This window comes from Lissotriton vulgaris, chromosome 9 (genome assembly GCF_964263255.1).
Source record: "Lissotriton vulgaris chromosome 9, aLisVul1.2, whole genome shotgun sequence".
NCBI classification, from domain to species: domain Eukaryota; kingdom Metazoa; phylum Chordata; class Amphibia; order Caudata; family Salamandridae; genus Lissotriton; species Lissotriton vulgaris.
The window spans coordinates 265,562,819-265,584,755 of record NC_141697.1 but is presented as its reverse complement, the minus strand read 5'-3'; the positions used below and the strand labels follow the sequence as shown (position 1 = coordinate 265,584,755).

The 21,937-nt window shown below is 44.9% G+C and overlaps 1 protein-coding gene across 3 annotated transcripts in view; it reads right to left on the bottom strand.

Annotated features, from left to right (window-relative positions):
- Positions 1-20,313, bottom strand: part of IFT43 (intraflagellar transport 43) — a 270,330-nt gene extending 250,017 nt beyond the window's left edge. For all 3 annotated transcript variants that reach the window (XR_015299913.1, XM_086937532.1, XM_086937533.1), the window contains exons 1-2: positions 20,228-20,313; positions 12,690-12,785 (exon numbers count right to left, since the gene is read on the bottom strand). Coding sequence is in view for 2 of the 3 variants with exons in the window: in XM_086937532.1 (XP_086793658.1) it covers positions 12,690-12,785; positions 20,228-20,275 (144 nt within the window). In the remaining variant the exon portion in view is untranslated. The remainder of the gene's footprint in view (positions 1-12,689; positions 12,786-20,227) is intronic.
- Positions 20,314-21,937: the final 1,624 nt, after the last annotated feature.

Sequence of the window (21,937 nt, the reverse complement as noted above, 5' to 3'; positions counted from 1 at the left end):
AATATTTACTTTTGCTTTACACAAACTTATTACCCCTCCTATGCATTACCATGCGGAGATCCCCACCCTAACTACACAGTATTTTCTTGGTCCATTTCACGGTCATGTCTTCTGATATTTCTTCAAATAAAGTAGTTTTCTGTGAGGTCACTGATGGCTACAGTCATGGGTTATCACTTCCAGACATGGCAACAAATTCTCTGGGTCTTCATATAAAACTTGTTGACCCAGTGGTTGATGACAAAATTGCAATGGCCAACAACTCAAAAAGACAGAACACCCCTGCCGGAGGAGGTCAGTTCCACGCAATGTGAGTTCTCTTTCATTCATTTGTTTTTTGTGTCAAGTACACCACTTTACCACTTTATTTTCAAGACAGCGAGGCAAAGAGGTCCCAGTATAAGTCAGGGAGGTGGTGCTCTACAGCAGTGGTTCTGAACCTTTGAGATTCTATGGATCCCCACTCAATCATTATTGGAACGGGACCCCCACTGTATCATTATAGGAATCCAGGGACCCCCAGTGAGTCATTACTGGATCCAGGCCTAATCATTCCCGATGATAGTCTGTTCACCACAAACTCCACTTTCTAGCCCAGGCCCTGCAATGCTCTTCAGGTGACCCCTCGAGCCTAAGACTGAGTCCCTCTTACCCCCGCCAACATTGACTAAGGTGCCCACTTAATGTGCATGCCCATAACTACACAATAGGGGGAGTTCAAGGGATCCTTCAGCTGGAGTTCGTAGGGTGACTGCAGGTGTTTCAAATGTGTTTTAGTGCGTGCAATGACATTCGTTTTTATTTTATTTTTTACATTACTCCGGTCAGCCATGAGCCGGAGTTTACTACTTCCCACCCTGCCCCACCACCCTGCGCCACTCCCTCCACGAGCCGCTACCGCTAATAACCAACATCCACCTGTAGACCACAAGGGAGGACAATAGGCCCCCAGGGCCTTTTAGGGGTCATTGCAGCCAAAAATTGGAGCCAGGGACAAGCCGGGGCAGAGCTGATCCTTCCACTGGGCCACATGCAGCATTGGTGTTAGATGGATAGTTCTTTTTTTCTGCTTCCCCTGCATTGGTGCAATTCTAGCATCAACCCTACACAGGAAGTTAGCTTCTTTATTAAGGCAAAGTGGAGGACTGACATTGCATAGCTGCCTAGTTGCCAGGCACCTGGGTCAATGACTCCACAAGTCAGACTCTCCTCTGGGGGATACAGTCCAGCATTGTCTTTACGTAAGCTGCCAGTCAACAGCTCTTTTTTCAGGGGTCTGGCTCCAGGACTGACTCAACCTTAAGGGAACCCAGCAATTTAGCAATCAAAGAGCCTGGCTCTCTCAAATAGTTAAAGGTGGGTGTCGCCATATCCACCCATAGTCGTGAGAATCATTGGCACATTAAGCAGGGCATCTGCCCACTGTTTATTTTCTTAAACTGGTCCAGTCACGTACAGTAGAAGAGGGCTGATCCGTGCAAGCCCTGACAGTGTGAAAGAGGCTAAATGTCAAAGGGAAGGGCGTGGCACTCCCACTGATCAGCAACTGAAATCTTATTTTAGTGACAATCGTGGGGAAAGAGGCAGAAAGGTTCAGGACCTGTTCCTAAATAGCAAATAAAGGTGAGGATATGCCACCCTTGCCCACCAGCTACAGTGACATCTGTGGCAGAAGTTCCAGAAGTGATCCAAGCACCACACGTAGGCTAAACAAAGTACAAGGAATGCCTCACTAATCCCTCCATTTTGTGAAACCATCCACACAAAGAATGTCAAGATAGATTCCTGTGCCTAGTTAGTCAAGCACACATGTAGATTCGATGTGCATTCTCCATCCATGCCCCACAAAGATATAAGCAGACCTTGAAGGCAATTACGGTATTCTAGAAGATATTTTTTGGAATGTTAGATGTGGAATGTTGGTCAGTTGATGTTGGATCTGGAGATGGTTAGATGTGTGGATAGGCTGCTTTATTACACTGGCAACGAGCGGGCATTAAGCACCCCAACAAACAACATCAACAGATATTTGATCTACTAGCTCCTTGGAGTTATTATCTACAATCAGCAGTGTTTGAAGAATGGAGATGCTGCAACCTTAAGCTACTGGATTTGGTAAATGTACTTCAGTGGTGGATTTGTGCATTCTGAACGTGATTCTAACTGCGTTTAACTTCTTTGAATGTAAAGGAGGGGATTTGTGGTATTCTAGAAGATACTTGCTGGAATGGTAGATGTGGAACGTTGGTTAAGTCCAGATTAGTAATGAAGTGACCAATGTTCGATGTTAGTCAGTTGATGCTGGATCTCAAGAAGGTTAAACTTGTGAATGGGGCGCGCATGAATAAAGAACCAGCATCATCATTTGAGGATACGTGCTTTATAACACAGATAAGTATAAAGACTAAAATAGAAAGGGAGCACCTATTGTTAAGTGATTCACTAAACACTTAAAGTATATGTAGTTTCTGGGGCATTCCACAGACAGAAAGGATAACTTTGACGTGGTCTATTTTCAGAAGAGGTGTCTCATTTTATCTCCACATGCTTAGCTATAAACCAAACCATAGATGCCAAGAGAAGGCTCCCATTGTCACTTTGGTACAACAGGAGTGAAGATGGACTTAACCTCACAATTCCTGTGGTCCTGCCACTTTGATATTAAAACTTCAATTTCCATTCCATATGGAGAAGCAACTATGTGACGAAGTTGAAACCTACAACCAGGGATGGCTTGTCACGTCTTTTATAAAGCAAAGGAACATATCCAAGTCTGTTTGTACTTGTGGCACATCCACAAATAGCACCTTCAAAGATTTCTACATTGTGTATTTCCAATTCACTACACTCTCCAAATTAGAAACTTCTCACCACCTTCATCTAAGTAAAAAAGAAATGCAAGGAATATTCCTACTGCAGATTATTTTATCAACATAACCAAATAACACCTGGTGCCCCTTAGATTCATTTTTTCCCTTTGGTAGGAATGTTCAACCAGTTACGTTTTTGCTGTCACGCCTCACTTTAACTGCTCACATTTTTGCGGTACATGCGGACAGTCATGAACTTGCTAAGTGCTCAGTGCATACACTTGCTTATTAACTGCAATTGCTTGTCAGCCATCACGAGTTCCCAGAGAGTGCTTTAGTACAGCTTCCATTAAGCTCTTAGGTGCTGCACCAATCTGCTAAATATCACTGGAAATTGTAATTGATTTAATAGGATTGTGAAAATATGCAATACTTCTGGTGAATAAAGTTGATAATCTACCATCTTTAAGTTAGGGTCAGGGTGTATTGTGTTATTTTGTCACTGCCAGTAGTACCAACTGATAAATACACCAATGGATGTACTGCCATAGTACACCCCACAGGAATCGTTCACTTTCACCAAGCTTAACTGATATGAATGGGTATGATCATCATTTCTGACTTTTGTAGCTTGACAGCTCGTGCCGAACTAAGTGCAGGGGTACTTTATTGACCGTTCCCTCGTTGAAAGGTGTAACAATAAAGGACCTGGAGGGTTGACCACTTGAGACAGAGCATACTGTTCCTAATAGGTCAGATCAAAGTGGGGCAGCCAAAGGTACGCAGACACAACCAGGTCCAGTCTATTTATTGTGAGACCCAGACGAGGACATTTTGCCACAAACAATAGACTATCAATTGTTTATTCATGATTGAGTGAACTCTCAATTAAATTTAACATATGTATGAAAATCTGCTTTTATAAAAGTACCATTGCTAATCCAGTGGTTTGAAAATTATCAGCCCGTCACCAACATCCCACTTCTATACATTTTAGGGAAGGTAGGCACCATTCAAGTACAGCTCTACATAGAAAATTACTGACAATGTTCTAGTGCCATTGAAACCAGCCTTATTATTGTTCATAGCACTATTTTATATGAGGTGCACATGTGTTATTGGACTTGTCAGCAACGTTTGACACTCTTTTACACGCCTTTTTATTTCCTTGAATCAAGGAGCTGGTGAACGAGTGTAACTTATGCAGATGTGTGAACAATACGTCGTCAATAGTTAAGCTGGGAGGCCTGAGTTCAGATCCAGTATGTGACTTGTGGCTGCCTTTACGAGTCTGGCGATCACCCCTTGTTTTCACATTTCTTCTACAGAATTTCAATCTGCTGCATGCACACGAGAGCATCAAGTTTCATAACACTGCAGATGAGATCCTTAATGCTACGATTAGACACATTCACGCAGAGTTTAGTGCAAATCAAATGTAGCTGGGTAAGAGGTTATGCTGTACTCATTCAATCGCACAATTGCCAAAGTTAAACACATCTCAGTTCCAGGTAACTCAGTCATGCTGCTGAAAAAGGTAAGACTGGAAGTCATTTTTGACACCTACACAGTCGACAGAGAAGACTGTAAACATAGTGTTAGAACTGTATGGTAATGCATGAATGGTTCACATTTCGATGGGGATGTGCATGTAAAAAAGAAAGTATTGATTTATAAATTCGGCGTCATTTTTTTCATTAACTAATTACATTTTGCAGCGTATTCAAAATCACAATTGTGAAATAGCACGAAAGGGACACCCCTCCTAATTTCGAGCCGCCAATGCTATTTATCAATGGTTTGCGACCACATGTACAGACACAAACCATTACTGAGTTGCAAACACTACCTTTGGGATAGCTCCCATTTGTGAATGCTGTGGGGCGACCTCGAGGGTAGCGAGCAATGGACAACTGGCTGCTTCGCCCAACTATATTCTCATAAGGGAATTTTTTTTATTTAAAAGCAACACTAATTCCTTTAAGGAAAACGGACTGCATGATAAAAATTACATTTCCCGTTTGGAATGCAAACCCAGGGATTGTGTTCTATTCTTCTAAGCAGGTCACAACCCCTGTGTTTGTTGTCAATTGCAGGAAGTCGCAAATAACAAAAAGTCTAATTAATAATCATTAGGCAAGTCATTCTCTGCCCCCATGACTGTAAATTTTGTGAAGCAACCTATTACTACATAGGTAGTATCGTAAAATCAGACAGGTCGTAAAAAGTTGATGCAAAATGTTCGATCACTTTAGTACATTGGGCCATTTGTCCTTAAACCATACATTACTAATCTGCTATGATTTCCCAATGAATTCAAATTATTATACCCTTTTATTATCTGTTGAGCAAAGTGAGTGGGACTTTTATGACCTCTCTTTGCTTCCCGTGGTTGAGCTAAATACTTACTTTGGACTAGAACCAATGGCCAATCTAGTTGGCTCCATGCACTGGTGTATCAATACGATTAAATGCAGTGGATAATCGCAATGCATACATGCTTTACTCAACTTCTCGGTCATACATGATGCCTGAGATACTGTGAACTAGGGAGAGGGTATTACATTTTACTCCTTCTCTGGCTGGAAGCCAGATAACTGTGAACTTAGTTAATATTTTGTTTCGGTCTTGCCTGAGCCTAGACCTTTCCTCCTTCCAAGTTAGGTGATCTTCCATGTGAATACCCACAACCCAATTCCATACACTTTAGCAGAAACAAACATACATGGAAGAAACTGTGAGCATACACAGAGAGCCATAGACAGGCACACATATGTAAAAAGTGTGTACCTTTTCATCATCCTCTTCATCCTAAAAGGGGGACCAGCATGGAAAGAAATGATGAAACAAAAATGTTATGTTGTGAGCAAAAGAAAGGATGCAGGCAGCAAGTTCTACAGCTTGAGGTGTGCGAGAACTGCACAAACCAAAACTGGCACAGAGGCTTGCACAGTACACCCTGAAGCACAGCTATATATAAACATGTTAAGAGCAGAGACTTGAGTGCCCATATGCATACATACACTGCCTCATGCAGGCATGGTTTGCTACCACAACACAAACAGATACAGAGTCTAAAGGAATCCACCTCACGCAACACCACTGCAGATGCCTAGGATTCTTGGATTGAAAGGTTTGCTCCTGAAGCATTACGCTCTGAACGATAAATGCTGATTTCTACCAAACTTTATGCCATTTACAATGTCAAAAATACACCATGTGCTTCCCCATTTCTTGTGGTATCTATATAAGCCTTTTACAATTCTCACAACAGTTGTTCTCTCCCACAGCCACTGAATGTAGTTCATGCATTTAGCATGATTTTTCATAGCAAGACATACACCAATGCACTCTCGACACAGGTGCAATGCGTCACGATGACCACATACTGATTCAGAGCTGTTCACATGAATACATTATTTGTAATTCTCCAGAGCGTTTCCCGGGCATGTATTATTATCAGAACTCTTTAATCTAGAGCCTGCTGGAATATACATACCTCTTCTACTGCATGTATAGTTAATTGTTTGATTAACAGGGCTGGTTACGGCTGAAAAAGACAGTGTTTATGCCTGTCTGACATCCAAAAAAGGATACCCATCAGGTGTAAATGCATTTACTACTGCATAAATATAGGCCACAACTGTGATCAATTACATAATAATAAACCCCATGCAAGGGGTAGGAATGGAGAGGATCACAGTGTGGTTATGGGGATAGAGGGTCACAGAATGGTTTGTCTTACCAGTTTGTGAACATCCACAAACATGTGAGTTTATGGGTGTTCACATTCCCCTCTCTAACCGGTTCAACTAGTCCGCAATTTGCTCCAGCAAGTGCTTCCATATAGTTTGTGGGTATGCAGGAGGTGTTGCTCCACAGGTAAAAAAAAAACGTTCCCCATGGAGAAAAAATTATAAAAAAGAACAAGCATTGGCATAGACATTAGGTCTCGCCTTTAGGACCTTATACGTTTTTAGCCATGCAGCACATTATACTGGGTGATACAACATCTACTGTTACTTCATGTGCCACTGATGAACGGCCACGCTGTGGCTAGGAGCAGTGCAGCATGTAGGCCCTGAGTATGACAACAATGCCATTAACATGTCCTTAAGCGTTCCATTCTAGGATAGTACTGGACACGTTTCACAATTGTTTCTGTTCTGGCTTCTCCTGAATAATTCCAGGCACTGGCGAATGGTATTTGCAGACCATTTTGTTATTTGATTTAATCCATAACCAAAAAAACAATGTTGCCTTTATTACCAGCTTGATCTGTCTGTTTTCGTTGTTCCTGAGCTGTTGTTTCTATGACGACTGTTATCTGTATTCTCCTTCCTGGTGTCTTGTGAACCGCTTTAATGCGCTTGGGATAAAGTTGCGCTATAGAAAATTGCAAAAATAAATAAAAATTGTGCCACCTCAATGAAAGCAGCGAAGGCCCATGTAAGCAATACTAAAGCGACAAGCAGAATGGAGTGTAGAAAATGAACTCTCAGATCATGACCAACTCACAAACTACATTGGTTGGATATATAATAAACCTCTGAAAAAGGAGCTTTATAGTGGTTGTCGAGACACCCCACTAACTACGTGGGCTATTCAGGGAAAAGTTGAATGTCCTGTCTCACCATATGTACTTCATGGTGCCTTACTGCTAAAAATTACAGCTGTCCAGCGCAATGGTTAGCACAGCCCGGCTCTTGTGGTTGAAGGTGAAGAGGCTTTGAGACAGGAAAGAGACTCGCGGTTGTCTCCAGTTCTGCCTTTCGAGGAAAAGTCCATATCCATAATCCTCCTCCTCCTCCTGGCGCAGTTGTCCCTTCACTGGGCTCTGAATATGTGACATATAGTCAAAGCCTATCTAATGTTGTTATTGCTACTTCAGCCGTCTTGATCTTCAGAGCTTTGGGGCATGCAGGTGCTCAGAAATCAGGTATGAGGAAACATTTTCTGAGAGGTTGGGAAAGTGTGATCAATCTAGATTGGTTGAGGAAGCTTCTCGTGGATTGGCTAGGAGTGTATTTGTTGTTTATTGGCTGTGATGTCCCGGGGCCTGCGCCCTGCAACAGCTGTAGTTATACTTTCCCCATCGCAGATCTGTCAGCATATGGGTTCATGTTGCAACACTGCTGCACAGTTTTATTGATTGTTGTCTTTAAAGCCATTGGGCAACCGCAGCAACAACAACGTGGGTGCATAACTTAAAGGAGGACGTCCTTTGTTTTGTACTTCATGGGTCAAACCGAAGATAAAACTTCACTCGAAAAACAAAACTCACTGTGAGGACAAAACTTGTGCTTTTATATGGCGCAGACACACTGCACTGATGCACACAATCTATGTTTTTAATCGTTTATTCACATTTTAATTAAAACCAACAGAAACAATGTTCCCAAATCTAAATACAAGAGCTGGGGCAGCAAAACGTGGAGCACAGCAGCAAGGATCCCAGTTAGGACAGCAGGGATTGGCCAATGGGGTCTCTGTGATTCTCCCCTCCAGAGTTACCATGTACATCTCCACCAAAAAAACGAGACTCTATGGCCATCGAATGAAAAGTGGGATGGGGTAGTAAAAAAACAATAATAAAAATGGCGCTCTGAGTTACTGCACGGAAGTCAGAACAAGAGCAGGAAACTAACAAAAAAATTGTGCCCCAAAATGAAGAGATAAGCACTAAAGTGACACAATACCAGAAGTTAGGCGCTGCTCCGTGGGAGGAAACATAGGAGCACAAGGTGGGACAAAGATGAAAGACTGCCCATTAGCACACAAGCCTTTGTTAAAGGACAAATTAAGTCACGGATAAAAAGGCAATGGGTGGGCTGTATGCCCACAGAGTGAATACAGCGTGTCTCGAAGAGACAGCGCATGCGTTGGCTAGACTCGATCTAAAAAGGGCAGCCTTTCCCCATGTGGAATTTTACTGTTTACAACTCCGCATTGAGATGATAGCCAAAAGTGAAAAACATTGCGTACCATTGCCACTAGTACGCCTGGAAACCTGCAATTGGTGCAGCTTTTCAGGTGTTATATTGGCAATGTTTGCGAATTGCAAAAAGTAGCAAATATACAACTGTTCACAGGAGACCTACCACGAGTGCACATGCACAGTTTGCCATCATATCTTTCCTCCTGCACCTTCTTTCCAACCTCTAAAGATGCAAGTCCTTGTATTGATCTTGCCATGATTTAAAGAGGTCGTGTGCGAGTACATCTAATCCATTCCTTGCCTTAAGAACAAGCCTCCAAATCTGACAGTACTTTAGTGGACTCACATATTAGGTGAGGCATTGAAAATGATTACTGCAGACGTATGATTCTTTTGCGGTCAAAACTCCACGTTTTGGAGTTGACACAATTGTTGGGTTGGTAAAGTTCTCTCACGCATACACACAGTGGTTTGAAAATATATCCCTTCTCCCCACTAGAATGCATGAGCTTTTTATATTATGTAATACTCGTTCCACGATAACAAGGCAGTCAGACTGGTCTGCTCAATGGCGGACCTCAGCAGGACAGTTTAGTTTTAACTACAGGAACTGGCACCCACAAAGACCCTGAATTGTGCGACTCCTACAGGCCACTGTCGCTCATTAATGTCGACTCCAAAATCCTGGCTAAAGTTCTGGCTGTCAGGCTCACTCCCCTAATGACTAATTTGGTCCTTCCCGATCAGTCGGGATTTATCCCCACACGATCCACTGCACATAATACTAGGACGCTCTTCGCATTATCCCACTATCTACAGCCCTCCACGAGAGCTGTTGCTATTATGCTGGATGCTGCTAAGGCGTTCGATTCGGTCGAATGGAGCTACCTGATCACCGTTCTTCATAGAATGGGCTTCCCGAAAAGATTTGTGCAATGGGTACAGCTGCTCTACACCAACCCTTGCGCGAGGGTGCGAGTGAACGGTTATGTATCAAACGGCTTCCCCATAGGACGTGGCACAAGGCAGGGCTGCCCCCTTTCCCCCCTGCTATTTGCCCTCGCCCTCGAGCCGCTGGCCTGTAGGATCAGGCAGAAATATAAATCCTCGACTCTGCGTTTTACCGAGAGACCCCTTCACATATCATTGTATGCGGATGATATGCTGTTGTACGTGCGTGATCCCGCCAATAATCTAAATCCGCTTCTGAGGGAATACGTCAAATTTGAGGGGCATTCCGGACTAGCCATTAACTGGACGAAGTCCTACGTTATTCCGCTGACTGACATGGCTAATCCTATACAAACGGATTACCCTTTGGTGTGGCAGACGGATCCTATCCGTTATTTAGGAGTGATGTTTCATAGAGATCCGGAGGTGGTGATAAGGGAGAATTATGGAACTGTCATTTCCACCCTGGAAGATAAAATTCGGCGCTGGATACAGCTTCCCCTGTCTCCGGCGGATCGCATAGCGATTGTTAAGATGAATGTCTTGCCAAAATTCCTATACCTGTTTAACAACATACCGATCCCCCCCCCCCGGCGAGGTATTCCGTCGCATCAAAACACTGACACTACAACTCATATGGGCGGGCAAACAAGCGCGAGTCAACCTTCAGACGCTGATGCTCCCGTGTATCAGAGGGGGTTTTGGTGTACCGGATTTTCTGTTATATTATCTCTGCGCTCAGGCTCAATTTGCTGCGTACTGGTTTCACGAGGTGCCCTACCTCACGCATACAGCTATCGAGAAGGATGACGCAGCGCCGGTTCCGCTCACGTCCATACTCACTCATAAACGTTCCCCCCTTCATTCACAGGATATTAATCCAGTGGACACTACCATTAAAGCGTGGAACAAATTGGGTCAGCTAACACACAGGTCGCCATTGTTCGCCCCTTCCCTACCTCTGGCACATCACCAAGCACTGTCGGTTACTGGGGAATCGGTGGGCATGTCTCTACTACAGCAGGTAGGCATAGCACGACTAGGTGACCTATTCTGTGAAGGGGAATTCATCGAAATAGATAACATGACGTACATACAGAATAAATCCCCGTTGTTCATTTTTACATACTACAGGTTGAAACGGGCGTTGAGGGAACACTACCCCACCTTCCCTCTCGAACCGGAATGCCTGAGTGCCTTACAACTAATAATTACATCCTCAAATACCTCTCATCTGGTCTCGAGGCTCTACACCTCAGCTCAGGCGGATTTGCCTCACTCCACTGACAAAGCCAAGGGGCGCTGGGACACAATCCTCGACGACCCGCTTTCTGAGCAGGAATGGCAGCAGGCGTGTGCACTGATTCAGATCCTTACCCCCAATGGCAATCTCAGAATCATACACTTAAAATTTTTGCATCAAGCTTACTATACCCCGGCCCGCATGCACAAATACGGGTTGTTGGATGTCGACCAATGTAAGCGATGCAGGAGGGAGGGTGCTGACTTCATACACCTGGCATGGTCATGTTCAGCTGTTCAGAATTACTGGGTTGAGGTGTTCGCAACTTTGTCTGCCATGCTGGACTCTGACATTCTGTGTTCTATACGAGTGGGTCTACTGGGCATTACAGCCCAATTTAAATCCATCAAACGAAAATTCTGCGTTATTGCTCTGCTGCTGGCCAAGAGACAGGTGGCTCAGTGCTGGAATAGCTCCAAGAAACCGACTATCGTCAGGTGGCTGGGGGACATGGCCAGCTGCAGGGACAAGCTCATGACTTACGAGGAGGAACTCCCGGCGAAATCCAGACCCAAAGACTTCTGGTGTTATCTCACTGATTTCCTTAATGCACGGCAAGCAGAGGTGGGGGAACAAGCAGAGGTGGGGGAACAAGGAGGTACCGGAGGTGCCGCTTGGATAAAGTGTTTTTGCGATTGCCATTCATAATGTGAGCGTTGATGCTGGGACGTGCAGGTGATTTTGAATTGCACTAATCTCTTTCTTTCAGGGGTACTGGTCTCAAGTTCAAGGTTGTACCTAGGTTTTTTTTTCTTTTGTTGCCTAAGTTCGTAATAAAAATACAAAAACCTCTACAATACCCGTCTGTATGTTTTACACTGTCAATCCGACTGATTGTACCTTTGCACAATACTCTGCAACTGCTGTTTCTATTTTCGCAGCCGGCCCCAGGGTTGTAGGCTTCTGGCCGTGTAATGTTATAACTTTGCTGCAATAAAGGTCTTGGAAAAAAAAACAACAACAAAAAAACTACAGGAACTGGCAGGCAGCACAGCAGGAAACTAAAAGAGGGTGTAAGAAAGCAGTGGCTTCACTACTGCTGACTATTTACTTTTGAATAACCCCCCTATTAGCACATCTAATGGAGGTGGAGGACTGGATTAAAGTTGTGTTGAGCGATGTATCTTTGTCTATTCATACTTAAGTAGTAGGGGAGCACAAGTTGTGTAAGCAATAGTACGAAGGGCCCTAATGCAAGCATGGTACATGGGTCTCTCTATAGCCAGCCTGAGTAGTAACAGCATCCATAATTGAGGGAACGGGTCTAGTGTGGAAAACTAAGCGCTGGTGGCCATCACTAGCTCTAATTAAGCACTGATCACAGCTGATTTGCATATGGTTGAGCCTAATCTGATGTGGCGTTGTGGGTAAAAAAGGATGGACTTGGATATGGTCCGAGTAATTACCAGTGGTCTAGATTAATTCAAGCATCCCACCAATCACTTTTTTGTTTACTTCTTTAAAGAACACATCACGATGCAGCAATGTCCACTTTCGCACTAAGAACTTAGCTACTCTTTGAATCCCAACTTGACTGTATCTTTTTCTGTAACCCTGTATAGCACCCAACTGCATTTCATCTAGGTTTGTACTACACAAATACCACATAGAAACATATGCATACATAGAGTTTTTTCACAAGCATTCCATTTCACCAAATACCACCACCTTAAGTGTCAGTACCCACCTCTGCAACAGAAGCTGAAGTAGAATTTTTTCTAGAAGTAGCTTCCTCGCGAGAGGAATCCTGGGGTGCCCGGGCTCTCCTCCCCATCTTCACGCCCTGGGAAAGAAAAAGAGAAGAGTCTCTTACCGTGTCACAGGTGCATCAAAGGAGTTTTGTGGGGATCTACATAAAGAAACAGGGAGTAGGAAGAATGGGCACAGCAAACTATTCATGTCCAGTCTCTACTTTCTATTTGTCACTGAACACGCCGGTCTCCTTTCATCTTCACCTTGCAGCTGTACTGATTGTAGACCGCCCATGGCCATCTGCCACTTCTTTTCTCTGCTCCTTTCCTTTCTACTTTGCCTCCCCTTTTCTTTCTCTGCTTCGCCTATCTCATGCTTTCTATTCATGCCACTTAACTCACTACTTGTCCCTGCACCTCTTCTCCGGTCTTACTCTTTCCTCTATCCCTTTCTCCTCTCTGTTTATCTGTACCACTCTTCGCACTGATTCCTAGTCAATTTCTATTGTATGTCTTGTTTCCATCTTTCTTACTCTATCTCTCCATTCATGAGGAGTCCTTACTCTCCTCCCTAGTCATCAGTGTCCTTCTCCTTTCTCTAAACCATCCTGCGACTTTCTATCTTTCTCTTTTGCCCCTTTTAAACTAGCCTTGCTCTCCTCCCATCCTTCTGTGATGGGCACGAGTACTCACGCACCAGTGATATTTCCAGTTGAGGGGCTCTGCTTGTGGAGGGGCAACACTGGCGAAGCTCACTGGTCTGCGCCTGCTGCATGTGCATCATCATGGCATACAAGTGCTGCAGGAGCACCAAAGCTTGGCTCTAAAACAGAGTTAACAGCAGAGGTTCTCTTGTGTACAAACTGCACTCGATGGAGGCTCTCAATGTAAAGGCAATAAGCTTTGGAGCAGGCCCCCATTATTTTTGAAGAATGTGACTGCCCATTCCCACCCAGGCAAAACTCTATTATGCAAATGTAAGGGGTGCCTTCCAGTGAATCTCTGTAGATAAAACCCTGTGTCGACTGATCTTCTTAATGTGGAATCAGTGCTATGGGTCTTTTTTATTTATTTTTATAAATGAGTAGAACCAGGTTTGAATCCTGGACGCAGCTCATCATCCTGTGAATTGCAGCAAATCTCCCTGTGATGAAAAACATTTGCAAATTAGTATGTGTTGGTGAGAAGCGCTTGTATGTCCATGTGCAATGTTAGTGCCGTGTAAAACTATCAAAAATAAAATAGGGATTCTGCCTGTCACCTATGCTCTAATCTCATCCTCGAAGAATTAAAGACAAAGCTTTAACCTTTGATGTCAGAAAGAGATACTCGTCTTGTGGCTGAACTGCACAGTCTAAAACTGGAAAATCTGGGAACAATCCTGGCTTCCCTGCTTTCTCAATCTATAATCAGAATCCAAACCACATGTAGTGTACACGTATCCTGGCTTGCCTCTTAGTTCACTAAAACATTTGTAATTAGGGTGGGGGCAGGAATGTTTCTCACTTCATGCTTAAAATCTCTCACATTTAATAAAGACTTGTCTAATAATCTGATTTACTTTGGCGAAACGACTCAAAGTCTTAAAGAAATACACTTTTTAAATGCTGAAGACACTTTATCAGATTCTATCATGATGTTTGTTGCATAATTTACTTGTCAATTTTTTTCAAACTTCAGTTCGTGCATGAACTCTTTGAGCAGAGCAGCGGTGGCTGCTGCCAATCTGACGTGGGGGGCAGCGTGAGGCGAAAAAAAAAAATTACTTACCTTTCGCTGCCAGATGCCGCTATCTTCTGCTCCTGCGCCACGCTGATCCTGGCACTGCAGTCCCTATGAGCACAGGCTCCCAGACTCCCCACGCAATCCCAGCGCTTCTCTCATGATATTACTCCCAGCATGAGAGAAGTGCTGGAATTGGGCAGAGCGAGCCAGTTTCACGCTCCAGCAGGGACAGGGAGCCTGTACCCCTGAGCACTGCGGATATCTCCAAGGAACAACCTGGCGATATCCAAGTGTGCATGTCAATTTGGCCATCCTAAGACGTCTGGATAAAGCGACATGCACACTTTCAGTGCCTACCATGCTTACTACTCCTGCTGCTGACACTGTCTCATGGCCCCGCCCTGAACTACGCGACTCTGGAAGTGAAAAATAAAATAATAATAAAATTGTTTTATTGTCATTTTATTTTTCTTCTGTCTGCTGCATTTCAGCAGTGGAGTGACGCTTCTCCGCAATAGAGGAGGAGCCGTAGACGACCTTTGGCTCAGCTCCTTCCGAATTTGCTCACCAACTCACATTCACTATTCCATCCAGCCCAGGGCTCTAGCTGCACAGACACTATGATAGCAAGAAGAGAGACAGATATGGAACAAAATAGAAAACCCACATCCCTGTGTGGCCTCGGCCACTCAAGCATTCACACTGTGTATGTAGGAGGCCTTAAATTGGAATAATCTTCCCAACGAGTTTGAAGAAAGCAGATACAGCATAGGGAAAAAGAAGCCTTTCTAGAAATGTATTTTTTCTGCGCCACAACATCTGGGCAGTGTTGAGTACCATCAGTAAGTGAAAGAGTACATTTAAAAGGTAGGCCGAGTCCACTGTTAAAGCCCTAACATCCACAACCAAACTGCCTCCCCTCACTCCTTGCCACCCTGATCCTGCGTTCACCCCTATCTGCATGTCAAAAGTCAAAAACGTCAAAGAACCAACGGAGGACCTCAGATTCTGCACCTCTTTCCATGTCAGAGAAAAATATGGTCTGTGCACTACAATTTCTGTACCTGCCGTAGATTGGTGCCACTGTTTCGCAGATAGAAACTGGAATTTTTTTATGGAATGGTGCACCAGTAGGATATTTCACTTTCCAATGAGATTCAAGATGGTGTATCTTTACGGTAACAAATTAATTCCTTTATTTCCTCCTTCATCACAAACATATATACATAAAAATCGTCCATCCAACGCGTTTCGTTCAAGAAAAAGATTTTTCCGGAACTTCCTCAGGGCTCATCAGTGTCTTGCTATCAGTAACAGACTTCCTACTTCGGTATATTTCCAATATTCGGAAACCCTTGGAGGGCGAATTTTATATTGCGCACATATTTATGGGAGAACATTCCCCATGGAGCATACATCTATTTGGAAATTTACAGAAGTGGGCAGTCTGTTACTGATATCAAGACACTGACAAGCTCTGAGGAAGTTCAGAAAAAATCTTTTTTCCTGAACAAAACGCTCTGGCTGGAAGATTTTTATGTATATATGTTTGTGATGAAGGAGGAAATAAAGGAATGAATTTGTTACTGTAAATGTACACCGTCTTGAATTTCATTGGAAAGTTAAATATCCTCCTGGTGCACCATTCCATTCAAAATTACCTATCTGCATGTCAGTCGCCTCCTTACGACACGCAACTCCTCATGTGGAGGCCCGTCATGCGAAGCATGCAACTCAGGGGCTGGAGTCATAACAGAGCGGAGGGTCCCCAAAGGACAGCTCTAAAAATGGTGGGCCGTCTGAAACAAAGAAGGGGCAGTTAGCCCTCGCTACACCATCACAGCACCCTCACCCCGGCGCAACATAGGCTGAGGCTGCAGCCATGGATGTCATTTGGGAGCAGTCAGGGGTCGCAGCTGTGAACTCTAGCTTGGTCCCTGCCAGCCCTGGCACTTCATTTGCGACCTCTGGCCTTAGAGGAGGCAAAAATGTGCCCCATCTGAGGCCATGGGTCTCAAAGAAAGTGCCAGGAGTAGCAGGGAGCAAGCTAGAGGTCACAGCTGCGACCCCGGACTACTCCAAAATGATGTCCATGGCTGCAGCGCATCAAAGTGGGACTCTCTAGGGGCATGGAGTTCAAAGGAATTACACCTAGTTGGGCGAGGGGCCAGCTACCTTCAAATAGATCAATAGAGGATTAGCTGAGGGTGAATAAAAGAGGAAGTTCACCAGCCAGCAGGTCAACGTGCAACCTGGAAGGGCTATGCACGGTGATCGGAAAAAAATAGAAAGTAATACAGGGCTGGAAACCACGTGGATAAAGAATAAGTTAAAGGAAATAACTATTCCTTAGCTAGAATACAAATAGACAGAACCAGACTAAAACCCTACCTGAATGGCTACTACAGACACAGGGAGGCCTACATCATCATGTCTGGCTTTGAGGAGGGTTTCACAGTCCCATACTAAGGCCACAGCGGGACAGGAACAACCGCAGCTCCGTCGGGGCACATCCCAAGGAGGTCAGGCAAAAAACAGACAATGAACTGAGGCTGGGCAGGATTGAGGACCCCTTTACGACCCCTCCATTGCTGAATTTTGAGGTTTCCCCACTAATGGTAGTCCCAAAGAAGGGGCATGGCCAGTTTAGGCTCGTTTACCATCTAGCCGTACATCAGGGGACTTGCATAGTCTTCTACAGCTCGTTCGACAATGCAGTGGGACTAGTGGGAGCGACAGGCAAGGAGGAGCTCATGGCAAAGGAAGAGAAAGAATCCGCTTTCAGGCTCCTACCCATTCACCTAAGTAATTTCAATCTGTTGGGATAAAGTGTTTGAAGGAGAATATTACTTTGACAAATATCTGCCCATGGGGTAGATATATAATGTTCATACTTCGAAATGTTCAGCTCCTTTTTGGAGTGCACATTGAAGAAAGAACACCCAGAAGGAAAAGTACTACACTATCTAGATGACTTCCTGATGGTAGGGGAGGCAGGGAATCAGCAATGTTCTAGACTGTTGGGGGCGTTTGTGTTGATAGCGGACAAACAGGTGTCCCACTGGCAGAAGACAACAGGGGCCCATCATGCAAATTGGCCTTCCTCTACATTGAAATAGACTCAGTTGAGGGTGTATGCAGACTGCCAGAAGCGAATGTGCTGGTGCTGTGGTCCAACCGGAGGCAGTTAGGAACAAAAGAGAAGGCAACACAGGCAGAAATACAGGACGTTTTGAGAAAACTCAACTTTGCAGCGAGGGCCATCCGGGCAGGCGGAATCTTTCATGGCATAATACAAAAGGGGGAGCAAATGAGGGATAGTGAACCAGGACGCCCTTCACTCAATCTCAAAATACAAAGACCTGGTTACATATTGCACATACAAGCCAAATTTTCAAGGAAGTGTTGCACCATTTTTTACGGTAGGACAGGGTTTACTATCTAGTTATACCCACCCATATGTGTCATTTAATCTATACAATCAAACAAAACAAAACAGGCCGGGGGCCCACAGCACTCTAATAACTATGTGGGTCTAAAAAAGTGAGGTGTATAAAGAAGTGCCACACGTAAGCAACACCAAGGGAGCTACTGGTAGGTGCTCACCAGTTAGCTCACTAGGTCATCATTGGCACTTTCCTGACACAAAGGAACATGACCGAACTCCCAATTATGTGTAGAGTGAGAAGATGTGTATCAAAATAAAGTGATATCAATCTTAAAAACTAAAAACTCAAGAGCCCTGTTATACAAAGGAGATTGAACATATTCTCCACCAAAGATAAAACTGAGTTACGGAAACATATCACGCTTATCTTTGCCGCATCCGGCAACAGTACTCGCTGCTCAATCAATCCAAGCCCTTTTCGCTATATAGAAGGGATTACCCGCCTCTATTCCTGACTGGCTAATTACTGCCACAACCATTCCAATTTCGGCCATCTACGGCCTGTCGTTTTGACTAAACCCGATCAGGACCGGGTTGGAATTATCACCGGTCCCCCGATATCGCTTCAACACACACGTTTCAGCCCTTAAGAGTCACGGGTTAATACCCGATCTGACGAAACACGTGTCGGCTGGTTTCATGTTCCATGGTTCTCCCTTGATAGGAAGACCAATTATCTCACTGATTAAAAGCTACATAAAGAACCGTTGGTGTGCGATCTTATCTTTATCAATGTACTGTGATTACCCCTCAAAAAGATTTCTTGTTTGCTCTGGACTTTGATTGCTAGACGAAGCATTGGCCCCAACGATTGGTAGCAGGTTGGAGACCTTCAAGGACGTCTTTGGGCTGGTGGACTTGAGGAACATGGCGAAGATCAGGCGGCAGCAGGGTGATTCACAGACTGGGCATTCAGAAGCAGCAAGACAAGATCATGGACTCAGGCACACCTGCTGACAGTGGGGCATCACTGCAGGCTGTGGCAAGGTTGTGACCCAGCAAGAGCTACTACATAAAAGTAGTAATGAAGGGGTGGGGGCGCCTGGGGATAGGAGCAAAGGCTACCACACTACCCATCGACTTTGAACGGCTGACGGCAAGTATAAGTGTCCTCCCACGACATGCAATGACCAATACGAGACTGTCTCTTTCAGTGTAGCCTTCTCAATCCCGTTATTTGGGGCAGTGAGGGTTTCCGAAGTGGTCCCTCCGTTGACTGCAGCAACGGGCGACTGCTGCCTTAGATGGGCAGGCCTACAATTGGGTTGGGATTATATTACATTCAAGATCAGAAAATGCAAAACCGACCAGGAGGTGAAGGGCAAAATAGTCATGTTGTGATACCTGTCTAACCAAGACCGCTGCCCAGTCTACCTCACAAAGGACAACCCTCTTCATACGCCAGCCCGGGTCCTTACGTAGCAGGTACCAATTCACGCAGGTCATGCACAAGGCTCTGGGGCACATGAGGTTAGCACCCGAACATTTTGGGACCCACTCTTTCAGAATAGGTGCGGCAACCACGGCGCAGGCCTTGGGCTTCGGAAAGTCAAGGATCAAGCGTTTTGAATTCCACACCTGACTAACGCCAAGAAAGGAAAGACTGGATACTGTCTCAGTATAGGTGAAGGCAGTCAGTTTTAAGGAACCCCGGCCTGAGAGGGCTTAAGGGGGCAGGAACGCCTTTACATGAACTCTGGGACGTCAACTGACAGGGCCAACGTGAAACTGTGGGGGTAGAGGGGCCAGCGGGGCAGACTCAGCACTTGCAGCTCAAGAGCCAACAAAAGGACAAGCAGTTGGTAGCAAGCTGAAGCAGGGTATCTGCGACAGGGCATCACCACACCACCCTCTCTCGTGGACATAAACCAGATATGATAACAGCGACTGCCGAATATAAATATTGAGCAATGTTAAAACCTTAAGTGCATTTGATGAATGACATTGATATGTACCGTCTGCGTGCAGTAGTTAAGCATTGACCGGGTGGGATAGCCGATTGCGCAAGTGATATTTTTGTGAGCCTTTCTACTTCTTTGCGCCACACCTGCCCGCTAATCTCTGCTTTCCTCTACCCCCTGCTAATTTCCCTCGTTGCCCCTTTCGTCTGTAACAACGTGCACCCGCCTCTGTAATTGATCGCGCTTCTCCGATCCATCTGTACCACCTTCTGCAACCTCTCTCCTTGCCCTGCTCCCAAATCCACGCTCCACATGCCACTCTCTGCTATTTACACTTGTTCACACAGCTCAGTCACCACTCTCTCGGCTCGAATCGGTCCCGGCACCCCACCAAAGTCTGGGGAGCAGCCCTGCGGCGGCCGCTCAGCGCCAACCCTCACTGTCCTCGGACCATTCTTACCGATCTGCGGGTTTCCCTCTCCCCCTGCAGTTCTTGTACATCATCCATGTTTCTCCGCCACGCGTCACTTCCGGCAACAACTCTGAAATCAGTTGCTCAGAGCAACAGATTTCGGGCCACGCCCCTCACATACTGTTACCAGCGTTAAACCCACCCACATTTGGCATAATCTCGCTGCATTTTGCCTGAACCACTCCCACAATCCGTTAGCGGTTTCACCTATGAAGGAGGGAGTTTGGCCGCCTTCTGTCAGAGCCTGCCCCACAAACGACGGTGCTGTTTACAATTTTTTTTTGTAAGTCTTTCTTACGTTACTGTTCTGGTGGCGTCCTCGTCACAACCAGAGAAAACACACTGCAGGCAGTGTATGGGAACTGTGATGCTGTGCGCAATGGGGGTGAGATGAGTGACTGTGGCGGCGTGGTCACAGGTGTGCGTTAAAATATATATATATATATTCTGTAACTTTTGTCGGGCTTTCACCTTCGGGTAACTAGATGTAAAATAGCACACAGCTTAAATGAACATTAAATGTAAGGTATGTTAGTCAGTGGGAAAAAGCTCGATCATACATTATGAAACTTCTGTTAGTTAATGCACTGCACCAGAGAGCAACATAATTGATTCCTGGTTGGTGCAATGGAGAATAGTGACTTGGGTATGTTTAGGGCTACAAGTCACAGTCTATGTATAAAATAGGCTGCTACAAAATGTGTAAAATGAAAAAAGTGCTTCTAAAATATAGATATTAGTAATACCTAGACTGTACACAATGCATTTTTTAAATAATTGTCGTTTCAAAGCACACACTTAACAGCTTAGCTGGTAGCTCTTTTTCAATACCTCTCCAAAAAATAAATGTCTGTCATTAGAAAGCTTCCACTGATTCCATCAATTGAGAGGATGTGGCCTAATGGTTAGAGCAGTCGACCTCGATGCTGGGGAACCGGGCTCAAGTCTCGGCTGGGACGCTCAACAGCCTATGTTTCTGGGCAAATCCCTTAATCATCCCAAGCCTAACAAAATAAATATGTCAGTCTGTAATGCAACTGTTGGTCATGTAAAACGCTCCGATACCTTCGGGTCGAGTTTGTGCTATATAAAACTCCAATAAAAAAGAAAGCCCGTACTGGCTTCCATGCACCTTTTACATTTGCAGATTAACCAGTTACGCACATTCACATTTCTATCAGGCAGCAGGCACCGTGCCAAGAAGCCTTTTATGTGCCCCTCCCTTGGTGTCCCATCACAGGAGACTTCCTGCCTTACACTTCAGTTGAAGCATTTTAATTCTCGGAATTAACTGTCCCTGGATGGTTGCTTTTTCATAAGAAAGTAGGGGAACTATTTTTCTTAAATTAAAAAAGTAGGGGCATGTCGTGCCCCTCAGATCCACCCCCTACAGGGGAGACTATCTATGGCAGCCAGTATTTCCTTCCTGGTTAGCTCTTGTTTTAAGGCCGCACTATTCATTGGGGAGATTCTCGGTAATCCACAATGTCCAAGGGGTTATTGTCCTACCAGGACTCCTCCCCATCCACTTTGCTATGTAGGAGTGCCAGGTACTCAATTAGCATTTGGTTAATGTTCGCCCGTGTCACTGCTGTCGTGCTATCTGGCTTTTTTAGTGTTAGGATCAACGGAGGAGCTTCCTGTTTTAGGAGCAATGCAATCGACCGGACTTATCCCCCTCCCTGTACAACTTTTGGC